At 48.0% G+C, this 27,336-nt stretch overlaps 1 protein-coding gene across 4 annotated transcripts in view; it reads right to left on the bottom strand.

The window, feature by feature from the left end:
• LOC103246511 (probable E3 SUMO-protein ligase RNF212) overlaps positions 1 to 27,336 on the bottom strand; it is a 62,760-nt gene that overhangs the window by 6,231 nt on the left and 29,193 nt on the right. Inside the window, exons 6-11 of one of the 4 annotated variants that reach the window (XM_073012597.1) lie at positions 24,794 to 24,846; positions 24,646 to 24,694; positions 22,863 to 22,908; positions 16,960 to 17,023; positions 14,800 to 14,876; positions 10,298 to 13,903 (exon numbers count right to left, since the gene is read on the bottom strand). In XM_073012597.1, coding sequence (XP_072868698.1) covers positions 14,803 to 14,876; positions 16,960 to 17,023; positions 22,863 to 22,908; positions 24,646 to 24,694; positions 24,794 to 24,846 — 286 coding nt within the window. In that variant the 3' untranslated portion in view covers positions 10,298 to 13,903; positions 14,800 to 14,802. Of the gene's footprint in view, positions 1 to 10,297; positions 13,904 to 14,624; positions 14,877 to 15,911; positions 16,182 to 16,959; positions 17,024 to 22,862; positions 22,909 to 24,645; positions 24,695 to 24,793; positions 24,847 to 27,336 lie in introns of those variants that run through there. The other 3 variants (XM_037983233.2, XM_008018191.3, XM_073012596.1) reach the window with 3 other exon arrangements.

The raw sequence follows: 27,336 nt of genomic DNA, 5'->3' as shown, positions 1-27,336 counted from the left end.
GAAATCACAACACACTGACTCCTGAACAGAACACACCGACTCCTGAACAGAACACACTGACTCCTGAAATCAGAACACACTGACTCCTGAAATCACAACACACTGACTCCTGAAAAGAACACACTGACTCTTGAACAGAACACACTGACTCCTGAAATCACAACACACTGACTCCTGAAATCAGAACACACTGACTCCTGAACAGAACACACTGACTCCTGAAATCACAACACACTGACTCCTGAAATCACAACACACTGACTCCTGAACAGAACACACTGACTCCTGAAATCAGAACACACTGACTTCTGAAATCACAACACACTGACTCCTGAAATCACAACACACTGACTCCTGAACAGAACACACTGACTCCTGAAATCACAACACACTGACTCCTGAAATCACAACACACTGACTCCTGAAATCACAACACACTGACTCCTGAACAGAACACACTGACTCCTGAAATCAGAACACACTGACTCCTGAAATCAGAATACACTGACTCCTGAAATCGGAACACACTGACTCCTGAAATCACAACACACTGACTCCTGAAATCACAACACACTGACTCCTGAACAGAACACACTGACTCCTGAAATCACAACACACTGACTCCTGAAATCACAACACACTGACTCCTGAACAGAACACACCGACTCCTGAACAGAACACACTGACTCCTGAAATCAGAACACACTGACTCCTGAAATCACAACACACTGACTCCTGAAAAGAACACACTGACTCTTGAACAGAACACACTGACTCCTGAAATCACAACACACTGACTCCTGAAATCAGAACACACTGACTCCTGAACAGAACACACTGACTCCTGAAATCACAACACACTGACTCCTGAAATCACAACACACTGACTCCTGAACAGAACACACTGACTCCTGAAATCAGAACACACTGACTTCTGAAATCACAACACACTGACTCCTGAAATCACAACACACTGACTCCTGAACAGAACACACTGACTCCTGAAATCACAACACACTGACTCCTGAAATCACAACACACTGACTCCTGAAATCACAACACACTGACTCCTGAACAGAACACACTGACTCCTGAAATCAGAACACACTGACTCCTGAAATCAGAATACACTGACTCCTGAAATCGGAACACACTGACTCCTGAAATCACAACACACTGACTCCTGAACTCGGAACACACTGACTCCTGAACAGAACACACTGACTCCTGAAAAGAACACACTGACTCCTGAAATCACAACACACTGACTCCTGAAATCACAACACACTGACTCCTGAAAAGAACACACTGACTCCTGAAAAGAACGCACTGACTCTTGAACAGAACGCACTGACTCCTGAAATCACAACACACTGACTCTTGAACAGAACACACTGACTCCTGAAATCACAACACACTGACTCCTGAAATCAGAACACACTGACTCCTGAACAGAACACACTGACTCCTGAAATCTGAACACACTGACTCCTGAAATCACAACACACTGACTCCTGAAATCACAACACACTGACTCCTGAACAGAACACACTGACTCCTGAAATCACAACACACTGACTCCTGAAATCACAACACACTGACTCCTGAACAGAACACACCGACTCCTGAACAGAACACACTGACTCCTGAAATCAGAACACACTGACTCCTGAAATCACAACACACTGACTCCTGAAAAGAACACACTGACTCTTGAACAGAACACACTGACTCCTGAAATCACAACACACTGACTCCTGAAATCAGAACACACTGACTCCTGAACAGAACACACTGACTCCTGAAATCACAACACACTGACTCCTGAAATCACAACACACTGACTCCTGAACAGAACACACTGACTCCTGAAATCAGAACACACTGACTTCTGAAATCACAACACACTGACTCCTGAAATCACAACACACTGACTCCTGAAATCAGAACACACTGACTCCTGAAATCAGAACACACTGACTCCTGAACAGAACACACTGACTCCTGAAATCAGAACACACTGACTCCTGAACAGAACACACTGACTCCTGAAATCAGAACACACTGACTTCTGAAATCACAACACACTGACTCCTGAAATCACAACACACTGACTCCTGAAATCAGAACACACTGACTCCTGAAATCAGAACACACTGACTCCTGAAATCAGAACACACTGGCTCCTGAAATCCCGCTGCAGCTTTGGGAGGAGCGGGACTTGGCTTCCCGGCCTGAGGGTGAATATAGACACAGAATTCCTCAACAAAATACCGCAAACCAAATGCAGCAGCATATAAGCAGCTGCTCCACCTCCCCCTACCCCACTCTACCCAGTAACAGCACAGCTGCACCAGGGTAGGTGACTGAGGACCAGCAGCTTTGCTTCCAGAGGGGGTGGGCTCAAGGTGGGAGGGGAACACTTTCGTCAGCCATGGGGTTCCATCTGCAGGACCTGGAGAGGCCCACAGCCCTGGCTGGGGAGGGGTCAGGAGAGCAGGGACCAGTCAGAAAAATAACGGGGAGATGCTGAGAACAAGAGAGCCAGACGGAGGTGGCTCACCTGGAACCCTGGCCGACAGAAGCAGCACAGGCATGTGCAGGGGATCCAGCGCGGCCACAGAAGTGATGCCACAGGGGACCAGGAACCCACTGGATATCAGCTCCCTACATGCGCGGATCATTGGCCTTGGGGAGCCTCAGGGATGCGCGGCGTTGGAGCACAACCACAGACGGAGCAGCAGCCCACCGCTGAGCTGTAGAGACAGGCGGACACCCCGGGACACCCTGGCTCAACAAGAAGAGCAGAAACCATGAGTGGACACATCTGCGGCTGCCATGGACACAAGTTCTCCAGGTCCCGGTGAAACACCCAAGCAAACAAAAACCAATCAAACAACCTCTGATAGAAATACAAGAATCCAGACTTGCTCAAATACAGTACCCAGGTTGTCCAGATTGCAGCCCCTAATCATGGGACAAGCAAAGAAACAGAAGCGTGACAACACTCAGGGAAAAGGGCAGATGGCAGAGGCCCGTGCTGCGTGGCCCAGATCGCATTTCCTAAGGACTCCAGAGTGGCTACTGTAAATGAGCCAAAGAATTAAAGGAAAATATGATGATAGTGACTCAACACACAGGGCTTCCAGCACAAACACGGAAACACTAAAAAAAAGAACCAAGAACGGAACCTTTTCTAATGCATTCTACAAGGACAGAATGAGGTCCTGACACCAAAAGCAGACAGAGACATTACAAGGAAAGAAGTGTGCTGACCAGTATCTCTTATGAATACAGACAAAATTCCTCAACAAAATACCAGCAAACCAAATCCAGCAGCGTATAAGAAAGATCATACACCATGACCAAGTGGGATTCGCCTCAGGAATGCATGGTTCCTTCAACACACAGAAATCAACACCATATTAATATATTCTATCGATGGAAGTAATTACATCTATGAACACATCACGGTAACAGAACAAAACCCAATGATCATCTCCAAAGATAAAGAGAAAGCACTTGAAAAATTTAACCCTTCTTCATGACAAAGGACTAGAAGGGCACTTCTCAACCCTACAAAGGGCGCCTCCAGGAAACCCTCGGTGAACACCATCCTCCATGGTGAAAGGCTGAAAGCTTCCTCCTAAGATCAGGAACAGAACAAAGACAAGGATGTCTGTTCTTGCCACTTGTATTCAACACTGTATTGAAAGTTCTAGAGAGGACAGTTAGGCGAGAAAAACAAATGAAAGTCCTGCAGTGGGATGGGAAGCTAAAAAATAAAAATAAAAGTAAAAGATAAATAAAAGGCACTGTGGTTGGAAAGGAAAAAGTAAAACGACCTCTACTTGCAGATGACATGATTTGCCATATACAGAAAACCCTGGAGAATCCACAAAACATTCCCCAGAGCTCATAAATGAACTCAGTAGATTGCAGGATACAAGATCCATCTATAAAAATCAGTTGTATTTCTATGTACTGGCAATGAAAATCTGAAAATAAAAGTTAGAAAACAATTCTATTTACAGTAGCACCAAAATAACAAAATACCTAGGATTAACTTTTACTAATGAAGTACAAGATTTCTTCACTGAAAACTACAAAATACCATTGAAAGAAATCAAAGAACTAAATAAAGGGAAAGCTATGTCCAACATTCATGGATTGGAAGACGCAGTGTTAGTATGAGATGGCAACACTCCCTACATTGATGTACAAGGTGAATTAAAACTCTACCAAGATTTCAACCTGCTTTGTCAGCAGAAATGGGAAAGCTGATCTTAACATTCATATGGAAATGCAAGGAACTCAAAATAGGCAAAACAACCTCAAAAAAAGAACAAAGTTGGAAAACTCACACTTCATAATTTCAAAAGTTACTATAAAGCTATAGTAAGTGACAGACAAAAAGAAAAATACTTAAAGCAGCAAGAGAAGAGCGACTCATCACCTATAGGACAATATGATTAACGGCTGACTTCTCATCAGAAATAATGGAACTGGCTGGGTACGGTGGCTCATGCCTGGAATCCCAGCACTTTGGGATTGAGATCAGGAGTCCAAGACTAGCCTTGGGCAACATGACGAAACCCTGTCTCTACAAAAAATTGAAAAATTAGGCCAGGTGTGGTGGTGGCTCATGCCTGTAATCCCAGCACTTTAGGAGGCCGAGGTGGGCAGATCACCTGAGGTCAGGAGTTCGAGACCAGCCTGGCCAACATAGTGAAATCCTGTCTCTACTAAAAATACAAAAATTAGCCAGATGTGGTGGCAGGCACCTGTAATCCCAGCTATTCAGGAGGCTGAGGCAGGAGAATCACTTGAACCCAGAGGTAGAGGTTGCCGTGAGATCACGCCATTGTACTCCAGCTTGGGCAACAGAGTGAGACTTAGTCTCAGGAAAAAAAAAAAAAAATTAACCAGGTGTGGTGGTGCATGCCTATAGTCCCAGATACTCAGGAGGCCGAGGTGGGAGGATTGATTGAGCCCAGGAGATCCAGGCTGCAGTGAGCCATGGTCAAGCCACTGCACTCTAGCCTGGGTGTCAGAGTGAGACCCAGTCTGGAAAAAAGAAAAACAAACAAAAAAACCCCACAAAAAAACCAATAATAATAATAATAATGGAAGCCAGAAGACAGAGGAATGACATATATACCAAGTGCTAAAAAAGTCAACCAAGAAAATGTATATTCAGTGAAATTATCCTTCAAAATGAAGACAGACATTCAAATATGAAAAAAAAAAAAAAACAAAAAACAATGAAGAGAATTCACTTCTAGCCAATCTTCCCTGCAAGAAAAAACTGGAAATGGTTAATATGTTGTGAATGATGTAATAAAATATTTTTTTTCTCTAAAGGACTTTAAGAAACGTAAGTTTAATTCAGGAAATAATAACACCATATTGTTCATTTATAACACATAGATCCCATATATATGTGTATAAATAAATATGACAAAGTAGGTGGGAGGAAGTGGGGCTATATGGGAGCAATGTGGTTATGGTCCACTGGAATTCAGTCAGTGTTCACCTCAAGTATTCTGTGATGAGTTCAAGATGCATGTTGTAATCTCTAGAGGAATCACTAAGCAAATAATAAAGCACACAGATAAAGTATCAACAGAAGAACTAAAATGTTTATTAGTCTGCTTGAGCATCTATAATAAAATACCACAGACTGGGTGGCTTACACAACAGAAAGTTGTATCTTGTAGTTCTGGAGACTGGCAAGTCCATCAAGATGCTGGTTAATGTGGGTCCTGGCTTGCAGACAGCAGCCTTCTCACTCTGTCTTCACACGGCCTCTTTTGTGTGTCTGTGCAGAGAGTTAGTGGGCAAGCTTCCTGGTGTCTCTTGTGTTTTGAAAATTTATTAGGATACAATTTCCTACCTTAACCATTTTCAGTGTACGGTTCACTGGTATTAAATACATTCCTAATGCTGTGCAACCATCACACCATCCATCTCTGTAACTGTTTTCATTCTGGGAAACTGAACCTCTGTTCCCATTAAACGAGAGCTTCCCACTCCTCCATCCCACAGCCCCTGGCAGCCACCATCCTCCTTTCCGTCTCTACGATTCTGACTACCTCACACGCGAGGACTCACAGAGCATTTGTCTTTCTGTGACTGGCTTATGCACTTAGCATAACGTCCTCAACGTTCATCCACACGCTAGCGTGTGTCGGAGTTCCTTTCCCTTTTAAGGCTGAATCACAGTCCATTGTATGGAGACACACATTTTACCCATCCGTATTCATCTGGTGACACTTAGGCGGCTCCCACGTTTTAGCCACTGTGAATAATACTGCTATGATCTTGGGTATACAAGCATCTCTTAGAGACCCTGCTTTCAATTCTTTTGAGCACTGAATTGAAATGCAGGATCATCTGGGAATTGTGTTTTTAATTTTTGGAGGAACGGCCACACTGTTTTCCACAGCGGCCACACCGTTTCACATTCCCACCAACAGTACACACGCTTCCAATTCCTCCGCATCCTTAACAACACCTGTTATTTTGAGTTTTAAAAAATGATTACAATAAATATTTATTTAAAGAAAACATCTGCAGACCAAATAATTCTGAAGTTTGTTTCAGGTTTAACCATCTTCATAAGAATACTCTGAGGAGAGCTGCATCCACAGACTTCAACTACGTGATTACTTCTTTCTTTGTCCATTCTTCTCTCTCGTTTCTTTCTCTTTATTTATTTATTTTTTTTGAGACAGGGTCTCACTCTGTCACCCAGGCTGGGGTGCAGTGGTATGATCACTGCTCACTGCAGCCTTGACCTCCCAGGCTCAGGCAATTCTCCCACCTCAGCCTCCCAAGAAGCTGGGACCACAGGTGTACGCCACCAGCCTGGATAATTTTTTGTAGAGGGGATTCTGCTCAGGGTGGTCTGGAACTCCTGGGCTCAAGCTCCACCTCGACCTCTCAGCCTCCCGAGTAGCTGGGACTACAGGTGTGTGCCACCACACCTGGCTAGTTTGGGTATTTTTAGTAGAAACAGGTTTCACCATGTTGGCAGGCTGGTCTTGAACTCCTGACCTCAAGTGATCTGTCTGCTTTGGCTTCCCAAAGTGCTCAGATTACAGGCATCCGTGCCTGGCCTGTTTTTGTTTTAAGAGACAGGATCTTCCTCTGTCATCCAGGCTGGAGTGCAGTGATACAATCATAGTTCACTGCAGCCTTGACCTCCTGAGCTCAAGCAATCCTGCCTCAGTGTCCTAAGTAGCTAGGATGACAGGTGTGATTTTTAAAACATATAGTAGCCATCCTAATGGGTGTGAGATAGTATCTTGCTGTTTTTTTTTTTTTTCTCTTGGAGATGAGGTCTTGCTGTGTTGCCCAGGCTGGACTCCATCTCCTTGGCTTGAGCAATCCTCCCACCTCAGCCTCCTGAATAGCTGGGACTACAGGCATGAGCCACCATACCCAGCTCTTGCTATAGTTTTGATTTGCATTTCTCTAATGATGAATGATGAGCATCTTTTCATGGCTTATTGACCATTTGTGTACTTTGCCCATTCAAGTCATTTGCCGCCCCACCCCCTGACTTTTCTTTTTTCTGAGACAGAGTCTCACTCTCACCCAGGCTGGAGTGCAGTGGCGCAACCTCGACTTATGCAACCTTTGCGCTCCAGGCTCAAGCAATCCGCCCACCTCAGCTTCCCGAGTAGCCGGGACTACAGGTGTGTGCCACCATGCCTAACTAATTTTTAAGTTTTTTGTAGAGATGGGGGTTTCACCATGTTGTCCAGGCTGGTCTCGAACTCCTGAGCTCAAGCGATCCTCTTGCCTCGGTCTCCCAAAGTGATGGGATGACAAGTGTGTGCTACTGTGCCCGGCCTTTGCCCATTTTTGAATCAGGTTGCTTGTTGTTAAGTTTTAGTTCTTTATGTATTCTGGATTGTAATCCCTTATTAGATACATATGATTTGCAAATATTTTCTCTGATTCATTCTGCAAGTTGCCTTTTTACTCTATTGACAGTATCTTCTGATGTGGAAAAATTTAAAATTTTCTGAGGTCGATTTGTTTAATTTTTTTGTTGTTATTGCGTGTGCTTTGGTATCATATCCAGGAAATCACTGCCAAATCCAACATTGGGAAGCTTTTGCTCTATGCTTTCTTCAAAGAGTTTTATATTTTATAGTTTTAGGTCCTTGATCCATTTTGAATTAATTTTTGTACATAGTGTTAGGTAGAAGTCCAACTTAATTATTCTGGAGGTGGATATACAGTTTTCCCAACACCATTTCTCGAAAAAACTGTCCTTTCCCCCGCTGAATAGCGTCTCTCTCCATTGACTAGTGTCTCTCCCCACTGAATAGTCTCTCCCCTTGAATAGCATCTCTCCCCACTGAGCAGCATCTCTCCCCACTGAGTAGCATCTCTCCCCACTGAGTAGCATCTCTCTCCACTGAGTAGCGTCTCTCCCCACTGAGTAGCGTCTATCCGCACTGACTAGTGTCTCTCTCCATTGACTAGTGTCTCTCCCCACTGAATAGTCTCTCCCCCTGAATAGCGTCTCTCCCCACCGAGCAGCATCTCTCCCCACTGAGTAGCGTCTTTCTCCACTGACTAGTGTCTCTCCCCATTGAATAGTCTCTGCCCCAAATAGTGTCTCTCCCCACTGAGTAGCATCTCTCTCCACTGAGTAGCATCTCTCTCCACTGAGTAGCGTCTCTCTCCACTGAGTAGCGTCTCTCCCCACTGAGTAGCGTCTATCCCCACTGAGTAGCATCTCTCCACTGAGTAGCGTCTCTCCATTGAGTAGTGTCTCTCCCCACTGAATCCAGTGAGTTGTCTCTCCCCATTGACTAGTTTCTCTCCACTGAATACTGTCTCTCCCCACTGAACAGCGTCTCTCCCCACTGACTAGTGTCTCTCCCACTGAAAAGCATCTCTCTCCACTGAATAGAGTCTCTCCCCACTGAATAGTCTCTCCCCACAGACTAGCGTCTCTCTCCACCAAGTAGCATCTCTCCCCACTGAGTAGTGTCTCTCCCCACTGAGTAATGTCTCTCCCCACTGAAGAGTGTCTCTCCCCACTTAGTGTCTCTTCCCACTGACGAGCATCTCTCCCCATAGTGTCTCTCCCCACTGCGTAGTATCTCTCTCCACTGAAGAGTGTCTCTCCCCACTGAGTAGCGTCTCTCCCCAGTGAGTAGCATCTCTCCCCACTGACTAGTGTCTCTCCCCACTGACTAGTGTCACTCTCCACTGAGTAGCGTCACTCCCCACTGACTGGCGTCTCTCCCCACTGAGCGGCGTCTCTCCCCAGTGAGTGGCCTCACTCCCCACCGAGTGGCGTCTCCCCACCGAGCGGCGTCTCTCCCCACTGACTGGTGTCACTCCCCACCGAGCGGCGTCTCTCCCCACCGAGCGGCGTCTCTCCCCACTGACTGGTGTCACTCTCCACTGAGTAGTGTCTCTCCCCACTGACTGGTGTCACTCTCCACTGAGTAGTGTCTCTCCCCACTGGGTAGCGTCTGTCCCCACTGAATAGCGTCTCTCCCCACTGAGTAGTGTCTCTCTCCACTGAGTAGTGTCTGTCCCCACTGAGTAGTGTCTCTCCCCACTTAGTGTCTCTCCCTACTGAGTAGTGTCTCTCCCCACTGAGTAGCGTCTCTCCACTGAGTAGCATCTCTCTCCACTGAATAGCGTCTCTCCCCACTGAGTAGTGTCTCTCTCCACTGACTAGTGTCTCTCCCCACTGACTAGTGTCTCTCCCCACTGACTAGTGTCTCTCTCCACTGAGTAGCATCTGTCTCCACTGAGTAGCATCTCTCCCTACTAAGTAGTGTCTCTCCCCACTGAGTAGTGTCTCTCCCCACTGAGTAGTGTCTCTCCCCACTGACTAGTGTCTCTCCACTTAGTGTCTCTCTCCACTGAGTAGTGTCTCTCCACTGAGTAGTGTCTCTCTCCAGAGTAGTGTCTCTCCCCACTGACTAGTGTCTCTCCCCACTGAGTAATGTCTCTCCCCACTGACTAGTGTCTCTCTCCACTGAGTAGTGTCTGTCCCTACTGAGTAGTGTCTCTCCACTGAGTAGTGTCTGTCCCTACTGAGTAGTGTCTCTCCACTGAGTAGTGTCTGTCCCTACTGACTAGTGTCTCTCCCCACTGACTAGTGTCTCTCCCCACTGACTAGTGTCTGTGCACTGACTAGTGTCTATTTCTCCACAGAATGGTGTCTTTTGTTCTCAGCACATGAATCTTATTGGATTAGGGCTCCATGCTTATGACCTAATTTAACTTTACCTCCTAAAGGTTCTAACTCAAAATATAGTGACATTGGGGGTCAGGACTTCAACATATGAATTTTGGGGGAACTCAAACCAGTCTATAGCAAAATGGTATGATAAAAATATTTATTGTAAACAAAGGCAGTTAAGGAGATACCAATAAACTAAGAATCCTGTCATACATAAAACAAAAACCAGAAAGATAGCAAGCACAAATCCAACCATAAAAATTAATAATTAAATATCAATGGACTAAATGATCAAATCAGAAGGTATAGATTATAACAGATCAAAAAACAAGATCTAACCATATGCTGTCTATCAGAGGCACATCATGGATTGAAAGACAGACAGGCTGAAAACCAAAGGATGGGAAAAGATACACTATACAAACGATAACCAATATAAAAATTGAATGAAGAAAATTCCACCAAAAATATAAAAAAATTAATTTTTATAATTCCATTATAAAAAGTAATGAAATACCTAGGGCCGGGTGCGATGGCTCATGCCTGTAATCCCAGCACTTTCGGAGGCTGAGGTGGATGGATGGCTCGAGGCCAGGAGATCGAGACCAGCCTGGTCAACATGGTGAACTCCGTCTCTACTAAAATTACAAAAATTAGCCGGGTGTGGTGATGCACCCCTGTAATTAATCCAAGCTACTCGGGAGGCTGAAGCACAAGAATTGCTTGAACCCAGGAGGCAGAGGTTGCAGCGAGCTTAGATGGCACCACTGCACTCCAGCCTGGGTCGCAGCAAGACTCCGTCTCAACAACAACAAAAAACAACCTACGTGTAAGTTTATCAAGAAAGTACAAGGCCTGCATAGTGAAAATTACTGAGGATTCTTGAGAGAAACTAAGGAAGCTCTAATCGATGAAGAGACACAGCACATCTATGGACTGAGACAGTTAAAACTGTGAAGATGGCAGTTATCCCCACACTGATGTAGGGATTCAATCAAAATCAAAATACCGGCAGACTTTCTTTGTAGAATTTGACATTATCCTAAAATTTATATGGAAATGAAGAGAACCTGGAATAGGCAAAATTATGTTGACAAATTAGGAAAAAGGTTAGAGGGCTATGCCATCTAATTCCAAAACTTACTGTAAAGCAAAAGTAACCAAGATATTGTGGTATTTGTGAAAGGAGATAATATACTGATCGACAGGGTCCAGAAGAAAGCCCTCACCAGCCGTTCTGCTATGTATTCTCCAGTGTCTCTGTCTCCTTTGTCCTTCTATTGTCGTGATTGTCTTTGTGTTTAACACATGCCTTACAACATCATTTAACAATCCCTCTTGATTTTTCAGCTGTGTTTTTTAGAGTCATGTATGCTGTGGTTCCATCTCCTCACTCTTCCTTTGTGCTTATTATCCTCTATGTTACATCTATTTGTTGTAACTCCAACAATACAACGTTATAATTGTTGCTTCAATTTTGTGTTTTGTAAAGTAACGAGAAGATAAAAGAAATTAACAATGCAGTCTCTTATTCTCATCCCATAATCACCATTCCCCATGCTCTTCATTCCTTCTAACAGATTGAAGTTACTGTGTGGCATCAGCCTAAATGCCTTCCTTTACGTTTCTTGTAGGGCAGGTCTGTTAGCAATGAATTCTGCTTGTTACTCCATGAATGTATTTAGTCTTCATTTTAAAATGTTAGTTTCACTGGATACAGAATTCCTGGTTGACGTTTTAAAAATGCATTTTGAACATGACCATATCTGGGAGGAGTTTAGCAGAAAATACAAACCTCTGAACAAAATAGAAATCTATGAATCTGGCTGGACGCAGTGGCTCACACCTGTAATCCTAGCACTTTGGGAGGCCGAGGCAGGTGGATTGCCTAAGCTCAGGAATTTGAGACCATCCTGGGCAACATGGCAAAACTACATCTCTAGTAAAAATACAAAAAAAAAAAAAAAAAAAAATTAGTCAGGTATGGTGGCACACGCTTATAGTCCCAGCTACTTGGGACGCTGAGGCACAAGAATCGCTTGAACCCAGGAGGCGGAGGTTGCAGTGAGCTGAGATTGCACCATTGCACACCAGCCTAGGCGACAGAGCGAGACTCTGTCACAAAAAAAAAAAAAAAAAAAAGAAATCTATCAATCCATATTGTTATAAATTAGTGAATACACAGATACCTGAATTGGGTAAAAGAAAAAGCTCTTCTTTGTAGTAGAATGACAATTAATACATATAGAAGGAACTGTGGAAATGGAAAAATTGCTATGAGGCAGTCATCAGAGTGGTGGCTGATTGGGGGGCGGGGGGCGTGAGGCCGGATGAGGAAAAAGGTATCAGTGTCATTTGGACTCTCTCTCCACAAGACACTCATCCATATGGCGGACATAGTGACTGCAGTGAGAAAGCCTGATAGATGCCTGTGTGGTCAGGTGACCAAGGTGAACACCCTCCTGGAGGAATCAGGCGACCACGGTGAACATCCTCCTGGAGGGATCAGGCGACCAAAGTGAACATCCTCCTGGAGGGATCGGGTGACCAAGGTGAACATCCTCCTGGAGGAATCGGGAGACCAAGGTGAACATCCTCCTGGAGGAATCGGGAGACCAAGGTGAACATCCTCCTGGAGGAATCGGGAGACCAAGGTGAACATCCTCCTGGAGGAATCGGGAGACCAAGGTGAACATCCTCCTGGAGGAATCGGGAGACCAAGGTGAACACCGTCCTGGAGGAATCAGGCGACCAAGGTGAACGTCCTCTTGGAGGAGTCAATCCGGTGACTAAGGTTAACGTCCCTGTGGCAGAATGGGTCAACTCTGCTCTGATGTGCGAAGCAGAGCAGTAGCATTTCTGGGGCATTCCCGCCAACAGAGGATGGTCTGGTCTCCTGAGGAAATACCAGACAACCCAGGTTATGGGTCACCCTTCAGAATGTGACGCCTAATTATTGTTCAAAACTATTGAGGACAAGAAACGGAAGTATGAGGAAATGTTCCAGCCCAGAGGAGACAGAAGAGATATTACAGCTGGATGTAGCTCATCTTTCCATGAGATTCTTGACCAGAGGATAGAAACTCTTGGCAACAGCTGATGGGATGGTTGGTAGAGCTGTGTCAGCGTGGACGCCTGGCCTTTGTTAGGACGGTGCTTGTCAGCGTGGACGCCTGGCCTTTGTTAGGACGGTGCCGTGTCAGTGTGGACGCCTGGCCTGAGTTGCAGGCGGTCTTGTAGGACTGTGCCGTGTCAGCGTGGACGCCTGGCCTGAGTTGCGGGCGGTCTTGTAGGACTGTGCCGTGTCAGTGTGAACACGTGGGCTGCGTTGCGGGCGGTTTTGTAGGACTGTGCTTGTCAGTGTGGACGCCTGGCCTTTGTTAGGACGGTGCCGTGTCAGCGTGGATGCCTGGCCTGAGTTGCGGGCGGTTTTGTAGGACTGTGCCATGTCAGTGTGGACGCCTGGCCTGAGTTGCAGGCGGTCTTGTAGGACTGTGCCATGTCAGTGTGGACGCCTGGCCTGAGTTGCAGGCGGTCTTGTAGGACTGTGCCATGTCAGTGTGGACGCCTGGCCTGAGTTGCGGGCGGTCTTGTAGGACTGTGCCGTGTCAGTGTGAACACGTGGGCTGCGTTGCGGGTGGTTTTGTAGGACTGTGTTCTTGGTTTTTAGCAGTGCTAGGGCACCAATTGGTAACATGCTCAGTGGTTCAGAGAAATACCAATGATGACAGATAGGGAGCAAGTTAACAAAATGTTAACATTTGGGGAAATCTGGGAGGGGAGATATTGGAGTTTTTTTTTTTTTAATACTGTTCTTACAATTTTTTCTGTGTGCTTGAATTATCTTCAAAATAAATTATTAAAAAAACTCATCTTACAACATACCTCAAGATTAACTCCAAAGAATTTGGAAGAAGGTAAACATTAAAAACTACAAGAATTCTATTCTGTGAAAGATAATGTCAAGAGAACAAAAGGACAAGCCACAAAATGGAAGAAAATATTTTCAAGATACATATTTATCTGATAAAGAAACATCATCAAAAAAAAGACTCACAAAAAAGAACTGTCAGCCGGGTGCAGTGGCTCAAGCCTATAATCCCAGCACTTTGGGAGGCCGAGATGGGCGGATCACGAGGTCAGGAGATTGAGACCATCCTGGCTAACACAGTGAAACCCAGTCTCTACTAAAAACTACAAAAAACTAGCCGGGCGAGGTGGCGGGCGCCTGTAGTCCCAGCTACTTGGGAGGCTGAGGCAGGAGAATGGCGTAAACCCGGGAGGCGGAGCTTGCAGTGAGCCAAGATCTGGCCACCGCACTCCAGCCTGGGCGACAGAGCGAGACTCCATCTCAGAAAAAAAAAAAAAAAAAAAAAAAGAACTGTCATCCAAAATATACACAGGACTCTTAAAACTCAACAATAAGAAAACAATACAATTAAAAAATAGGCCAAAACCCTAACAGACACTTCAGCAAAGAAGATATGCAGATGAAAAATCAGCGTAAGATGCTCCTAGTCATATGTTATCAAAAAAAACGCAAAATAAAACAGCAAGATACCACTACATACCTATCAGCTGGCCGAAATCCAGAACACTGACATCATCGAATGTGAGCACGTGGAGCAACAGGAACTCTCATTCGTTGCTGGTGGGAATGCGAAAAGCTGCTGCCACTTTGGAAGGTAGTTTGGCAATTTCTTTCAAAACTAAACACCCTCTCACCATCTGATCCAGCATTCACATTCCTTAGTATTTACCCAAAGGAGCTGAAAACATGTCCACACAAAACTCTGGCACATGGACATCTATAGCAGCTTAACTCCTAATTGCCAAAACTTGGAAGCAACCAAGATGCCCTTCAGCAGGTGAATGATAAACTGTGATACATCCAGATAATGGAATATTATTCAGTGACTAAAAAAATGAGCTAGCAAACCATGAGAAGAGATGGAGGAACCGTTAAGTGTGTGTTGCTGAGTGAAAGGAGTCAGTCTAAGAAGCCACATACTGTATAATTCCAACTCTAGGATAGTCTGAAAAAGGGACCATAGAAAGATCAGTGGCTTTCAGGTGTTGGTGGGAGGTGGGGGAGGGATGAACAGGTGGCACACAGAGGATTTTTAGGGCAGTGGCACTATTCCATATGCCGCTACGATGGCGGATACACATCACTGTGTATTTGTTCAAAGCCATAGAACATACAACGCCTAGAGTGAAGCCTGATGGAAACCACGGACTCCGGGTGACAATGGTGTGTTCATGCAGCATCATCAGTTTTAACACATCCGCTGGTCTGGTGGGGGATGGGGATGGGGGAGCTGTGCATGTGTGGAGTCATGGGATATATGGGAAATCTGTACCTTCCTCTCAATTTTTCTGTGAACCTAAAACTGCTCTAAGAAGAAGTTTAAAAAACCATCCAATTAGGAGAAAATGATTTAGGTATGTGGAAAAAACCTCCCCAAGCATGAGACTCTATGAATAGATTTGAGTACAGAAAAATATTAAGTCTCTCAAATTTAAAGGTCAAATATAAAATTACAAAGCAAATTGACTAAAAGGTTAATATCCTGCACACCGAGGGGTCCACATAAACGACAAAGGAATAAAGCAGATAATTCATAGAAAAAACACAGAGGAATAAATTTAAAACACTCAGAATCATTAATAGTCACATAAATGCAAATCAAAATTACTATTTCCTTTCAGACTGGCAAAGAGGAAACACAACAGACACAGTGAGTGTTCTGAGCGTGTCCAGGGTGCCTTCAGCTGGGAGAGAAACAAGGTGGCCCTTTGTACCTCAGCACATATTGGAAGCGTTTAGAGAGTTGGTGTGTTCCCTGTGCCTTCCAGAACTGAATGCTAGGAGGAGCATCCAGTGAGGACGGACGTCTATGCAGAAACACGGTGAACCTCTGCAAACGACACACACTCTGGGAACAGGGGGCTTAGACAAGGTCAACCATGGGATGAAACAGAAAGAAGCTGTTAGACGTGGCCCCGTGCAGATGCAGGAGACAGCGTGCGGGGAGATGGCCTGTGTGGGCTGAGGCCGATGTGCGCTGAGGGTTGAGGGAGGGATTCACTTTGAAAACGGACCAGCAATTCAAAGCCAATTACCAGGAAGCAAACCCAGTGACACTATTTTTTTTAAAAACCAAGAGGACATAGAATGCAAAGGAGCCAGTTTTCTCCTGTGACTTGTTACACAGTCATCAGGAGCTTCTGATGGTCACCTGCAACTCAAAAGCTGCACCATTTTGGTAAATATGTAGCCTTCTACACACCGGGTGGAAGGACAACACCCACTTGGGTAGGTTCTGACAACTTTGATTAAACATGACCTTTCAGGGAATATATATAGTTTGTTTGTTTTTTGAGACGGAGTCTTGTTCTGTCGCCCAGGCTGGAGTACAGCGGCACAATCTCAGCTCACTGCAAGCTCCGCCTCCCGGGTTGACGCCATTCTCCTGCCTCAGCCCCCAAAGTAGCTGGGACTACAGGCGCCTGCTACCATGCCCGGCTAATTTTTTGTATTTTTAGTAGACACAGGGTTTCACGGAATTAGCCAGGATGGTCTCAATCTCCTGACCTCGTGATCTGCCCACCTCGGCCTCCCAAAGTGCTGGGATTACAGGCGTGAGTCACCGTGCCCGGCCTCAGGGAATATATTTTAACTGACACGTGTATCGATTTGAGGTAAGGTTATAGGAAATTTTACTTACCCATGCGTCCATCTTGAGGTGGACTAATCACGGAGATTCTCGCAGGGCCGGCTGCTATCTCCGACTAAGAATGCAACAAGAAAACAATGGATAAAATACCAGTATTGCTGCTTGCGAGATTCGGACTCCCAGTGTCTGTTAGGAACACATTTCCTGGAACCCCATCTCCCTCATCTTTATCACCCTCTGACAAGTTCCTGTCTAACTTGATTCTGTGTCCATCTCCCAACTCTGCCTGCTGGTGGTAGAAGGGGTGTGGGTGGGTATTATCATTTGATTCCCTCCGTTCCACCAGGGCCTATAACGGTGAATGGATAACGGGCTCTACTAGGAATTTTAGGTGAAAAAAACAAAGTCTGCAGCTGATGTTAAGAGAATGTGAAATCCTGAGTAAATCATTCTTGGGTGCGTAATTTTGTCACCTTGAAGTCCAGATACTGACGGACAAGGTGGAGCTAACGCTGCTCGGAGCTGTGTGTGCTGGGCCCTGCTCTGTGCCCACCCTTCACCCTACCCAGCAACCACGAGGCCGCTGCTGCCACCCTCCCTCCTCAACCCACAGGAACCTGTGAACCCAGAGCTGCCAGCCCAGGTTCTGAGACTGGTGAGGGAGGCTGCTCTGCTCTGAGTCCCTCCTGCCTCTCAGCGCGACCTGCGGCATGGCAAGGTGCTATTTCTAGTCGCTGCCCCTTCCTGGGCTCGCTCCTCTGGCTCTCGACTCACTGCTGGCATCTCCTGTTCCCAGGCTCCTTGCCTCACCCCCGCTGGTCCTCAGGTTCTGCCGTCATCAGCTGTGCCCCGCCAAGACCTCTGCTGCCCACCTTCCCGGCTTCTGCCCCTGGCACAGCCATCCCACAGATCCTTTAATCCACAGGCCTTTCCAGTACACCATGGAAGCCCCTCTGTGTCCTCGTGGCCTCTCGAGCAGCACAGGAGCACCCTGCTCCGGGGACACTCTCTGCCACACCCTTGGCCCTACTCTGCCAGTCCTCTGCTCCTGCTTGCTGGCAAGACTCTAACCTTGGAAGGATGGACCCCCCCCGCTTGGCATGGCCCTCTGAGCTGCCTGCAGGTCAGCAGTCTCATGGAGCTATCCACTGGGCACATTCCCCATCCACCCGAAGCTCATGACCTCACTCCCACCCGCAACAAGGCAGAATCTTGTGAAACCAGGAGCTTTTGTCTCTGTACCTTCAGCCACTGCCTGCCATCCTGTGAACACCAGACATATTCCTGCCTCATCAGGACAGGCTCCAGGTACTTCCTCTCACCTGCCTGCAGTGCTGCTATGCCATCATTTCTGGATCCTTCCCATCTGCTAGGATGTCTTCAGTATCCAGTTCATCCTAAGAATCCCCTTGACATCACTGCCCCTTTGAACTACGTTCCATCTGCTGCTCCTTTTAGAGAAAATCTCCGTAGAGATTCGAGTGCTCGTGTCTTTCCCCGTCCTGGTGCTGTCTGATAGCTGTGAGTTACAGAAGAGAGTGGTGCAAATCTTTCTTGTCCATGGGCCGTGGCAGACTTGGCTGGGCAAGACACTGGTTCCTGCCATGTGGGAGGGGCTGTGTACCCATTGGTGTGTTCACATCTGCATTCCTGGCTGCCTACACACATATTTGCTCTTTGGATTCTCCTTTACACCAGTTTTCACATTTAACTGGTGGTGTATTAGGCCATTCTTGCACTGCGATAAATACCAGAAATTGTGTAATTCTTAAAGAAAAGCGGTTTAACTGGCTCATGCTTCTGAGGGCTGTACAGGAAGCATGGCAGCAGCTGCTTCTGGGGAGGCCTCGGGAGGCTACAATCAGGACGGGAGGCCAAGGGGGAGCAGGCGCATTGCAGGGCAAGTGGGCAAGAGACTGGGGGACAGTGCCATGTGCTTTTAACCAGCCAGATCTCATGAGAATTCGCCCACCACGGCAAAGACAGTACCAGCCATCAGGGATCTGCTACCAGCCCCACCTCCAGCACTGAGGATTATAATTCAACATGAGAGGCCAGCAGGGACGAATACCTAAACTATATCAGCTGGTTTCCCTCATTAACTCAAAACTTTTTTTTTTTTTTGAGACAGGGTTTCACTCTGTCATCCAGGCTGGAGTGCACTGGAGCAGTCACAGCTCACTGCAGCCTCAGCCTCCTGGTGGTGATCCTCCCACCTCAGCTTCTCAGTAGCTGGGACTACAGGTGTGCACCACCATGCCCAGCTAATTTTTTGTAGAGATGGGCTCTTGTCATGTTACCCAGGCTGGTCTCAAACTCTTGGGCTCAAGGGATCTGCCTGACTCAGTTCTCAAAGTGTTAGGATTACAGGCGTGAGCTACTGTGACTGGCCAATTCGTAAGTCGAAGGAAGTATGTGAATGGCATTCATTTTGTATTTGTGAGTCATTATTTTACCTTTTCAAAAAGATACGTTAACCCTGGTCAATTTTACATAATAGAAAATCCCATGCTCATTTAAGGTGAACAGATTTATCTGTTAATTATCTTAATTAAGTTAATTAAGAAATTATCCAGCCAAGCCCCACACCGTAGTCAACACTTCCATCTCCGTGTGAAAGCAGACTCTCCCTCACCTTCTCAGGCACCTTGTCCAGGAGGGTGGGGGCCTTAGGCTCTGCTTCTCCTCCTCCCCAGTGCCAGCAGCCTGAGGTCCCCAGGCCTGGAGCAGCAAGGGCAGAGGAGGAAGGAAAAGAACCAAGCCCCTCTGGGCAGGCCCAGCTGTGTCCCAGGCGCTCTCATGGGATGGCACTGGCTTTGTTTCTCCAAGTCCACCCAATGACAGACACTTGCACTGTGGCCCTCCCTCTGATGAGCCTTTGGGGCAGGAACCCTACCAAGAGCACCCCTGATAACGCTCTTTCCTATGCAGCCCTGAACAGTGTGGGAGGTTCACCTCAAGAGGCCTGCACACTGCTCTCCGCAGGCCAGAGAAGACCTCGGTCTGCACGGGCAACAGGTGGTGTCCCCAGAACCTCTGCTCAGGCTGAGGGTTACCAGGAGTACCTCTCACTCTACGCAGTCATGTGGGGCAGGGAGGACAGGAGCTCTTTCCAAAGGAACTGCTACACACATCCACTCCAGGGTGACAAGGCGTTTCAGGAGGTGAAAAACTGGTTTTAGTCACTTTCCTTGAAATTTGCATTCTGGTGTGGCACAGGGGTTGGCAAACTATGGCCCGCAGCCTGTTTTTGTTAATGAAGTTTTATTAGAACACAGTCATGGTCATGCCATTAGCTTCCGTACTTTCTATGGTTGCTTTTGCAATTCCATGACAGAGTTGAGCAGCTGTGATGGACTGTCTGGTCTGCAAAGTCCAAACGTTTTACTATCTGGCTCTTTACAGAATGTGTGTGCCGGTCGGGCGCGGTGGCTCACACCTGTAGTCCCAGCACTTTGGGAGGCTGAGGTGGGCGGATCACGAAGTCAGGAGTTTGAGACCAGCCTGACCAATATGGTGAAACCCCGTACCTACTAAAAATACAAAAATTAGCCGGGCATGGTGGTGTGTACCTGTAGTCCCAGCTACTCAGGAGGCTGAGGCAGGATAATTGCTTAAACTCGGGAGGCGGAGGTTGTAGTAAGCCGAGATCTCGCCACTGCACTCCAGCCTGGGCGACAGAGTGAGACTCTGTCTCAAAAACAAACAAACAAACAAACAAACAGAAAACACAAAAACCTGCCCCCCCACCAAAAAAAAAAAACAAAGAAAATGTGTGCCCATGTCTGGTCTTTGCCCCTCACCTAGGAACTCTGATTCATTACATTCTGGTTCCTCAGCAATAATTTCCAACAGTAACACCCAGTAAAGTGTCAATCAATTTAGCCTGCCAGTCTTTTCTTTCTTTTAGAGACAGGGTCTCACTATGTTGCCCAGGTTGGTTTTAAACTCCTGGGCTCAAGTGATCCACCTGTCTTGGCCTCCCAAAGTGCTGAGGTTACAGGCGTGAGCCCGACGTGCCTGCTGCCTGCCAGTCTTGAGTATTCTCTATTCTCGTCAATTACTCAGATCCTAAGGAAAGGTAGAAAGTTGACCTGACAGAACCAAGTTCTTCCTCCTTAAGCTGTGGGGACTTGGAGGCTGTGAGTTCATCCATTAAACAAGGTCCTAGTGCACCAAAAGACAGCTGGAAGCAGGTGTCCAGCCTTGGGGGAGCCAAGGCAGGTGGTAGGGACCTACAGGGACCCAGGGGAGGGTTCCATAAGAGCTTCCAGCAGGGCCTGAGGGGGCAGGTGGCGTGCTCGGTGTGGGCCAGTTGCCTCGGGACACGGGCACCCAAGAGGCAGTGTCCCTCTGGAAGCACGGCTCCAGTGCTGCCGATGTGTATGGGTGTGGCCATGAGGATGGAGGAGGTGAGCTGGGCAGGGAGAGGACATGTGTGCTTGACCCAATTGCCAAGGAACTGGCGTTTCTCTTTCACCGAAGCTGTGGCGGCTCTTCATTCCCTACGGAATCCAGTTCCGCCTTCTTATCCTGACTCCAGGTTCCTCCATCATCTGGCTCTGAGTGGGATTACTCATGTCACAGGGCTGCTAGGACGACAGAGTTCGTATCTATAAAGGCTCGGAACAGTGTTTGCCAATGAGCCACACTGTGTCGCACAACACGAAGCAACATATAAACCAAATAAGCCAATCACTGGCACTGCAACACAGGCATTCACCGCCGCCAGAACCCACTCGGTTTTCCTGCCTTTGCTCCTTGGCCCCCTCCTGCCCCACATGCTTAAGTCCTGATCCCTCCCATAGGGTGCAGTTCACTGCCCTGAGTCCTTCCCAAACTGCCTCCTCTCTCCTGTTTCTGAGCCACCTGGTGTGTGGCCGTGTACATCTGGTGCTGAGCTCTGCTGACCCAGGCAGACGACGGGAGAGCAGGGACTGGACTCTCCCTGAGTTCCGGGCAGGTTTCCTCTGGTCTTGCTTCTCTCCAGCTTGAAGTTGGTGCTTCCTGTTTCCCAGAATCCTTAGCTTTTCTGACCCATTTCTTTTCCTGGGCTGACAAAGTTTACTATTGTCTTCTTCGGCACTGTTTGGCACTTCATGAGACAGCAACTGAAGGCAGGTAAAGCACAGGGCCACCAGCTTTGCTGCCATTTCTCTTTGACACCAACAGGGACCAGCACGGGACCAGCATGGGAACAGCAGAGGATCAATGCAGGATCAACCCAGAACCAACATGGGACCAACACAGGACCAACACAGGGTCAACACAGGACCAACACAAGATCAACACAAGACCAACACGGGACCAACACAAGGTCAACACGGGACCAACACAATGTCAACACAGGACCTACATAGGACCAACACAGGATCAACACAGGGTCAATGCAGGACTAACACAGGATCAACACAGGACCAACACAGGGTCAATACAGGACCAACATGGGACAAACACAGGGTCAACACAGGACCAACATGGGACCTGCACGGGAACACAGGACCAATACAGGGTTAACATAGGACCAACACAAGGTCAACACAGGACCAACACAGGGTCAACACAGGACCAACACAAGGTCAACACGGGACCAACATAGGACCAACACAGGGTCAACACAGGACCAACATGGGACCTGCACAGGAACAACACAGGACCTGCGTGGGACCCTGCCACACTCCATCTGCATTTGCTTTTGTTTCTCCAGATGCAACTGCAGTCCCGGCCATTCAGGCAGAACAGCAGTGTTCTCATGACCCAGCTTACAGTCACAGCCCACCCCTCTCACCCACGGGGCCAGCACGTGATGCAGGAGCCAGCACATGACGCAAGGGCGCTGTGCAGTCTGTCTACTGTTGCATGAGCAGTGATATTTTTCAGTACTGAGGAAAATGGGCAATGCCACATGTCTGGTACATGGGAAATGAGGAACTCGGCAGGAGAGCTGTACTCACTTTTCTAATCGGAGAAGGAGAGAGATCAACTTCCATTGACTCCAGTCTGTTAAACACACAGTGAAAGGCTTTGAGTGAGCCCAGGACTTACCCATAACATCAGTTGAAATACACACAAGACAAGACCATGCATAAATGTCTAAATCTTCCTCTAGCTTTGTGCTGCAGCCAGAGTTGAGCCACTTAGGCATCTGATCACTGCCATTTCCCTCCCTCTTTAGGGCCACCCGCCGTCTGTACTGGGATGTAGCCTCTCCAGGACACAGAGGTCACTGGCCAACCTGCCCTGGCTGGGCTCTCCCTGACATGCCTCTCTTGCACCTCTGCACACTTGGCTTCTCCCTCCAGACCACCCCTTCTCTTCTCTCTGCCAACGCCTGCCTGGAGTCTGCTGGACTAGGACGTCCTGAGAGTGGGATCCCGAACTGACTTCTGTTATCACTCGCTGCCTGGCCACACATACCACACTGTGCATGCTCACTACAGACTAGTTCCTTCATTTGCCAAAGGGAGACAGGAAAACACTGGATTCATTTTGCATTGGCCCCCTCCTGGCCCTGCCATCCTTATGGCTCGCGATCTCTGCAGAAAGAGGCTCACTCTTTTCCAACAGCTCCAGCAAGAGTCCCATGGATGACTCCCATTAGTCCAGCCTGGCTGGAGTGAATTTTTCTAATTTTAGGTGGCCTCAGCAACCATTTGGAAGACAGGTTTAACTTTCTCATACCAGAGGCAGGGCTCAGTCACCTTCAACAGTTTTCAGTTCTCCACCAGCTCCCAGTGCCTCAGTGTGGTCCATCCGGACACTTGCCTCCCAGTGGCCGCCTCCCTGTGGGAGGGTGGACAAAACCCACTTGGCTGGCCCCGCTGACCCCTCACCCTGCATGGACCATGCAGATGTGCCACAGTGATGCCCTCAGTCACAATGGGACCTGTGGAGCTCGTGCCTGCCTGCTCTAAACCCACCAATTAAAACTCCCCACGAGAAACTTGCCTGGATGATGTCCTGAGCCTCAATAAAGGTGCTGGTCCACGGGGCCCCCCCTCTCTGCCTGACCCTTCTTTCCTGCTCTTGCTACCTGTGGACACAGCACTGTCCTCCCCACGCATGGCACCCTCCCCATCCAGGACCTGTAAGTAATAAATCTGAGTGTGTTTCCTTTCACAGGGGTGGAATGAATTTCTGCCTTGCATCTGAAGAGCTAGGAGCTACTCTAGGCCGGGTTTTCTCTGGGACACTGGAGGGAATATGAGGTTGGGCTCCCTTTGCCAGAGTGATGGCCCGGCAGGCATAGCCTGGAGACGGGGCAGACACAAGCCACAGGGCATCTGCCAGTACGAACGTTTCCTGTGTGAGGGACCCCCAGCCATGGGTTGGGTAATGGGTTCAGGCCATCCACCAGGTGAAAGGATTCCATGAAAGGCACCAGGTCAGCCCCTTAATTTCCTGTTAGGGCAGGGCTGTCAGCTGCCGGACACTGGATCCCCAGTTTAGCTGGAGGGGGGAGGGCATGCAGAACACTGGGTCACATGATCATTCCCAGACCAATCACTGTGGCTGCAGGGATGGAGTGCTCTGATTGGCCAGCCTGGATCACACACTTAGTTTGGGACCTGAGCCTCACAGGGATATGAAATAAGTACCAAAATGAGTTGATGTCCAGTCAATTGTCTGGACTAGCAAAACCTGGGGGCTTGGAGGGGGATGGGGTTGGGATGGGAAGGGACGTGCAGAAGCTGAGAGACCTGCGGGCCCTGTGATTTCTGCGAGCGACCCACGCACCTGTCGGGGGTTGATGAGTGAGGTGGCAGCAGGCATCCGTATGGCTTTGCTGGAAGAGTGATGACGAAAATGCCAACATCAGTGCACACAGTGTGATTCAGCAACATGTATCTCTATTTTGTTCTCTTTCTGGAATGATTCTACTTACTTGAAACTGAACTTTTTATTGTGCTGAAAGCTGTTTGTTGTGATGATCTCATACTAAATAGATGGAGAAAAGGTATTGAATTAAACCATAAAAACTGATGTCCCCTCAGGTCATTCCAACTGAAAGTGTAAGAAGGCTCTGATATCAGCGAAATGTTCTTACTGGGTTTGCAAAGGGCATTTCACAGGAATTCAGCGGTTCCCAAAGCGTCCTGTGAGTCCCACGGCCCTGCTCCTCCCCAGCACGGAAGCCAAGTGAACTCAACACTCACTGCCGTTTACATCACTGGCTCTTGCAACTACAACTGTCACTCAGCACACGGCCACCGCTGGTGTTAAAGCTGTGAAATGAAGACCTGAACGCACAACAGGAGCCACTAACGCACCAGCTTTGAAAGGCCACTAAGAGGCCAGCCATGGTGCCTCCTGTCCGTCATCCCCACACTCTGGGAGGCAGGGGTGCGAGGACTGCTTGAGCCCAGGAGTTGGAGGCTGCAGTGAGCTGTGATTGTACTACTGCACTCCTGCTTGGGCGAGAGAGCAAGAACTCGTCTCAAAAAAGGAAAAGGAAGGGGAAAGGAAAGGGAAAGAAAAAAGATAAGAAAGAAAAACAGGCCAGCAAGAGAAATATGGACAAGTCACTTGGTCACGTTTTCTGGTCTAGCAACCCTGGACTGATCTCCATGATGGCCAGTAGCAGAGACCGCCTGCTGTGTCCCATGACTCCCGGCCACAGAAGGCTGCTGCACCTGGGTCCTCTCTGCCTCACGGGGCCTGGTGGACATGCTGAGATGCACGTGTAAGACTGGGGGAGCGTGTCTGTTTCCGCAGACACACTGTTTCTGTGGACACACTGAGGTGCATGACTGCAGATGAGGGTGGGGCTGTCTCCTGGCACCGAGTGCCCATCTATGCTGGCCGGGTTTTGAGATGCGAACAGTCTGCCCTCAGCAATTTCAGTTCGGGACCAAGCTAGCTAGGAATAGGCAGTTGTGCAACAGCTCAACCACTCGGGCCTCCGCTGTGCAGTCACCTGCTAGAGCCCACCCTGGCACTGCCCCTCAAGCTCCTCACCCAGAGTCACTTATCCCGACAGCCTGTGTCCCGGCCTGACATACAAGTTCACTTTCTGCCTCTTCTCCCCCAACACAGAAGCTCCCAGAGGACTGGCACTTGGCTCGCTTGGCTTACTCTGAATTGCCAGACCCCAGAACAGCGCTGAGAATGCACCTGGTGCTCAGTAAACACTGGCTGTTGCGTGGCTGACTGTGGTGGGTGGAAGTACCTGACCTTCTGCGTCTGGCAGGGCTGTGGCCTGGCTCCTCTGCAGGGCACTTGCTCCTGCTTCCAAACCACTCTAAAACGCACTTTGTTTCGTGGGAACAAGAGGACGATGACAAAAACGACGACGACAACAAAAGTGGGTAGCGTGAACGCCACCACAGTGAGGCTGGGCAAGACGCGGTCGGGGGCAGTGGTCTGGGGCGGGTCAGCTGGGCTCGCAGAGCACACGGGAATCCTCTCTGGAGGAAAATGCAGGCGATACCAGGTATGTAGGGAGTGGGACTGACCTGTGCAACCTCACCAGAGATCAGCAGAAACACACCTCCTCCAGCAAGAGTGGAAGAAAAGAAGGCAGATTTGGATTCCTGAGGGTATCAGGTAAGGAAAATAAAAAGGCTGCCTGTGAGATGACTACATAAAAGACGAAGATGCAACAATGAGCAAAGATTATTTTCCAAATGGTGAAATGAGCAGGGATGTTCTAGAAATGTTAACTGTAATGGACAGAACAAAAACTCAATGGGGGCCGGGGGCGGTGGCTCACTCCTGTAATCCCAACACTTTGGGAGGCCCAGGTGGGCGCATCACCTCAGGTCAGGAGTTCAAGACCAGCCTGGTCAACATGGTGAAGCCCCGTCTCTACTAAAAATACCCCGTCTCTACTGAAAATTAGCCAGGCATGGTGGTGGGCACCTGTAGTCCCAGCTACTCCGGAGGCTGAGGCAGGAGAATTGCTTGGACCGGGAGGCGGAGCTTGCAGTGAGTTGAGATTGTGCCACTGCACTCCAGCCTGGGTGACAGAGTGAGACTCTGTCTCAAAAATAAACTCTCAGTGGGGTTCACTGGCTTAATTTGAAAATCCGGGAGCTGGAAGAAGCAACCAGCATGTGACCAGGTGGCCTAAGACGACGGAGATCACAGCAGAGGCTGATGTGGAGGGCAGGGAGCTGCAGGCCATGGCCGGGGATGCAGAGGGTACTACTTGAAAAGATAATGGGCAGGAATTTTACAGAATTGATGCAAAACACAAATCCACAGAATGAAAGAAAATTATACACCAAGAAGGAAAAAAATGAAAGTAACTCCACACTTTGATGCATTTTTTTTTTTTTTTTTTTTTTGAGAGACAAGAGTTTTGCTCTTGTTACCCAGGCTGGAGTGCAGTGGCATGATCTTGGCTCACTGCAACCTCCGCCTCCCAAGTTCAAGAGATTCTCCTGCCTCAGCCTCCTGAGTAGCTGGGATTACAGGTATGCACCA

This window comes from Chlorocebus sabaeus, chromosome 27 (genome assembly GCF_047675955.1).
Source record: "Chlorocebus sabaeus isolate Y175 chromosome 27, mChlSab1.0.hap1, whole genome shotgun sequence".
In the NCBI taxonomy this organism is placed as follows: Eukaryota; Metazoa; Chordata; class Mammalia; order Primates; family Cercopithecidae; genus Chlorocebus; species Chlorocebus sabaeus.
This window is presented reverse-complemented; position numbering and strand designations above follow the sequence as displayed.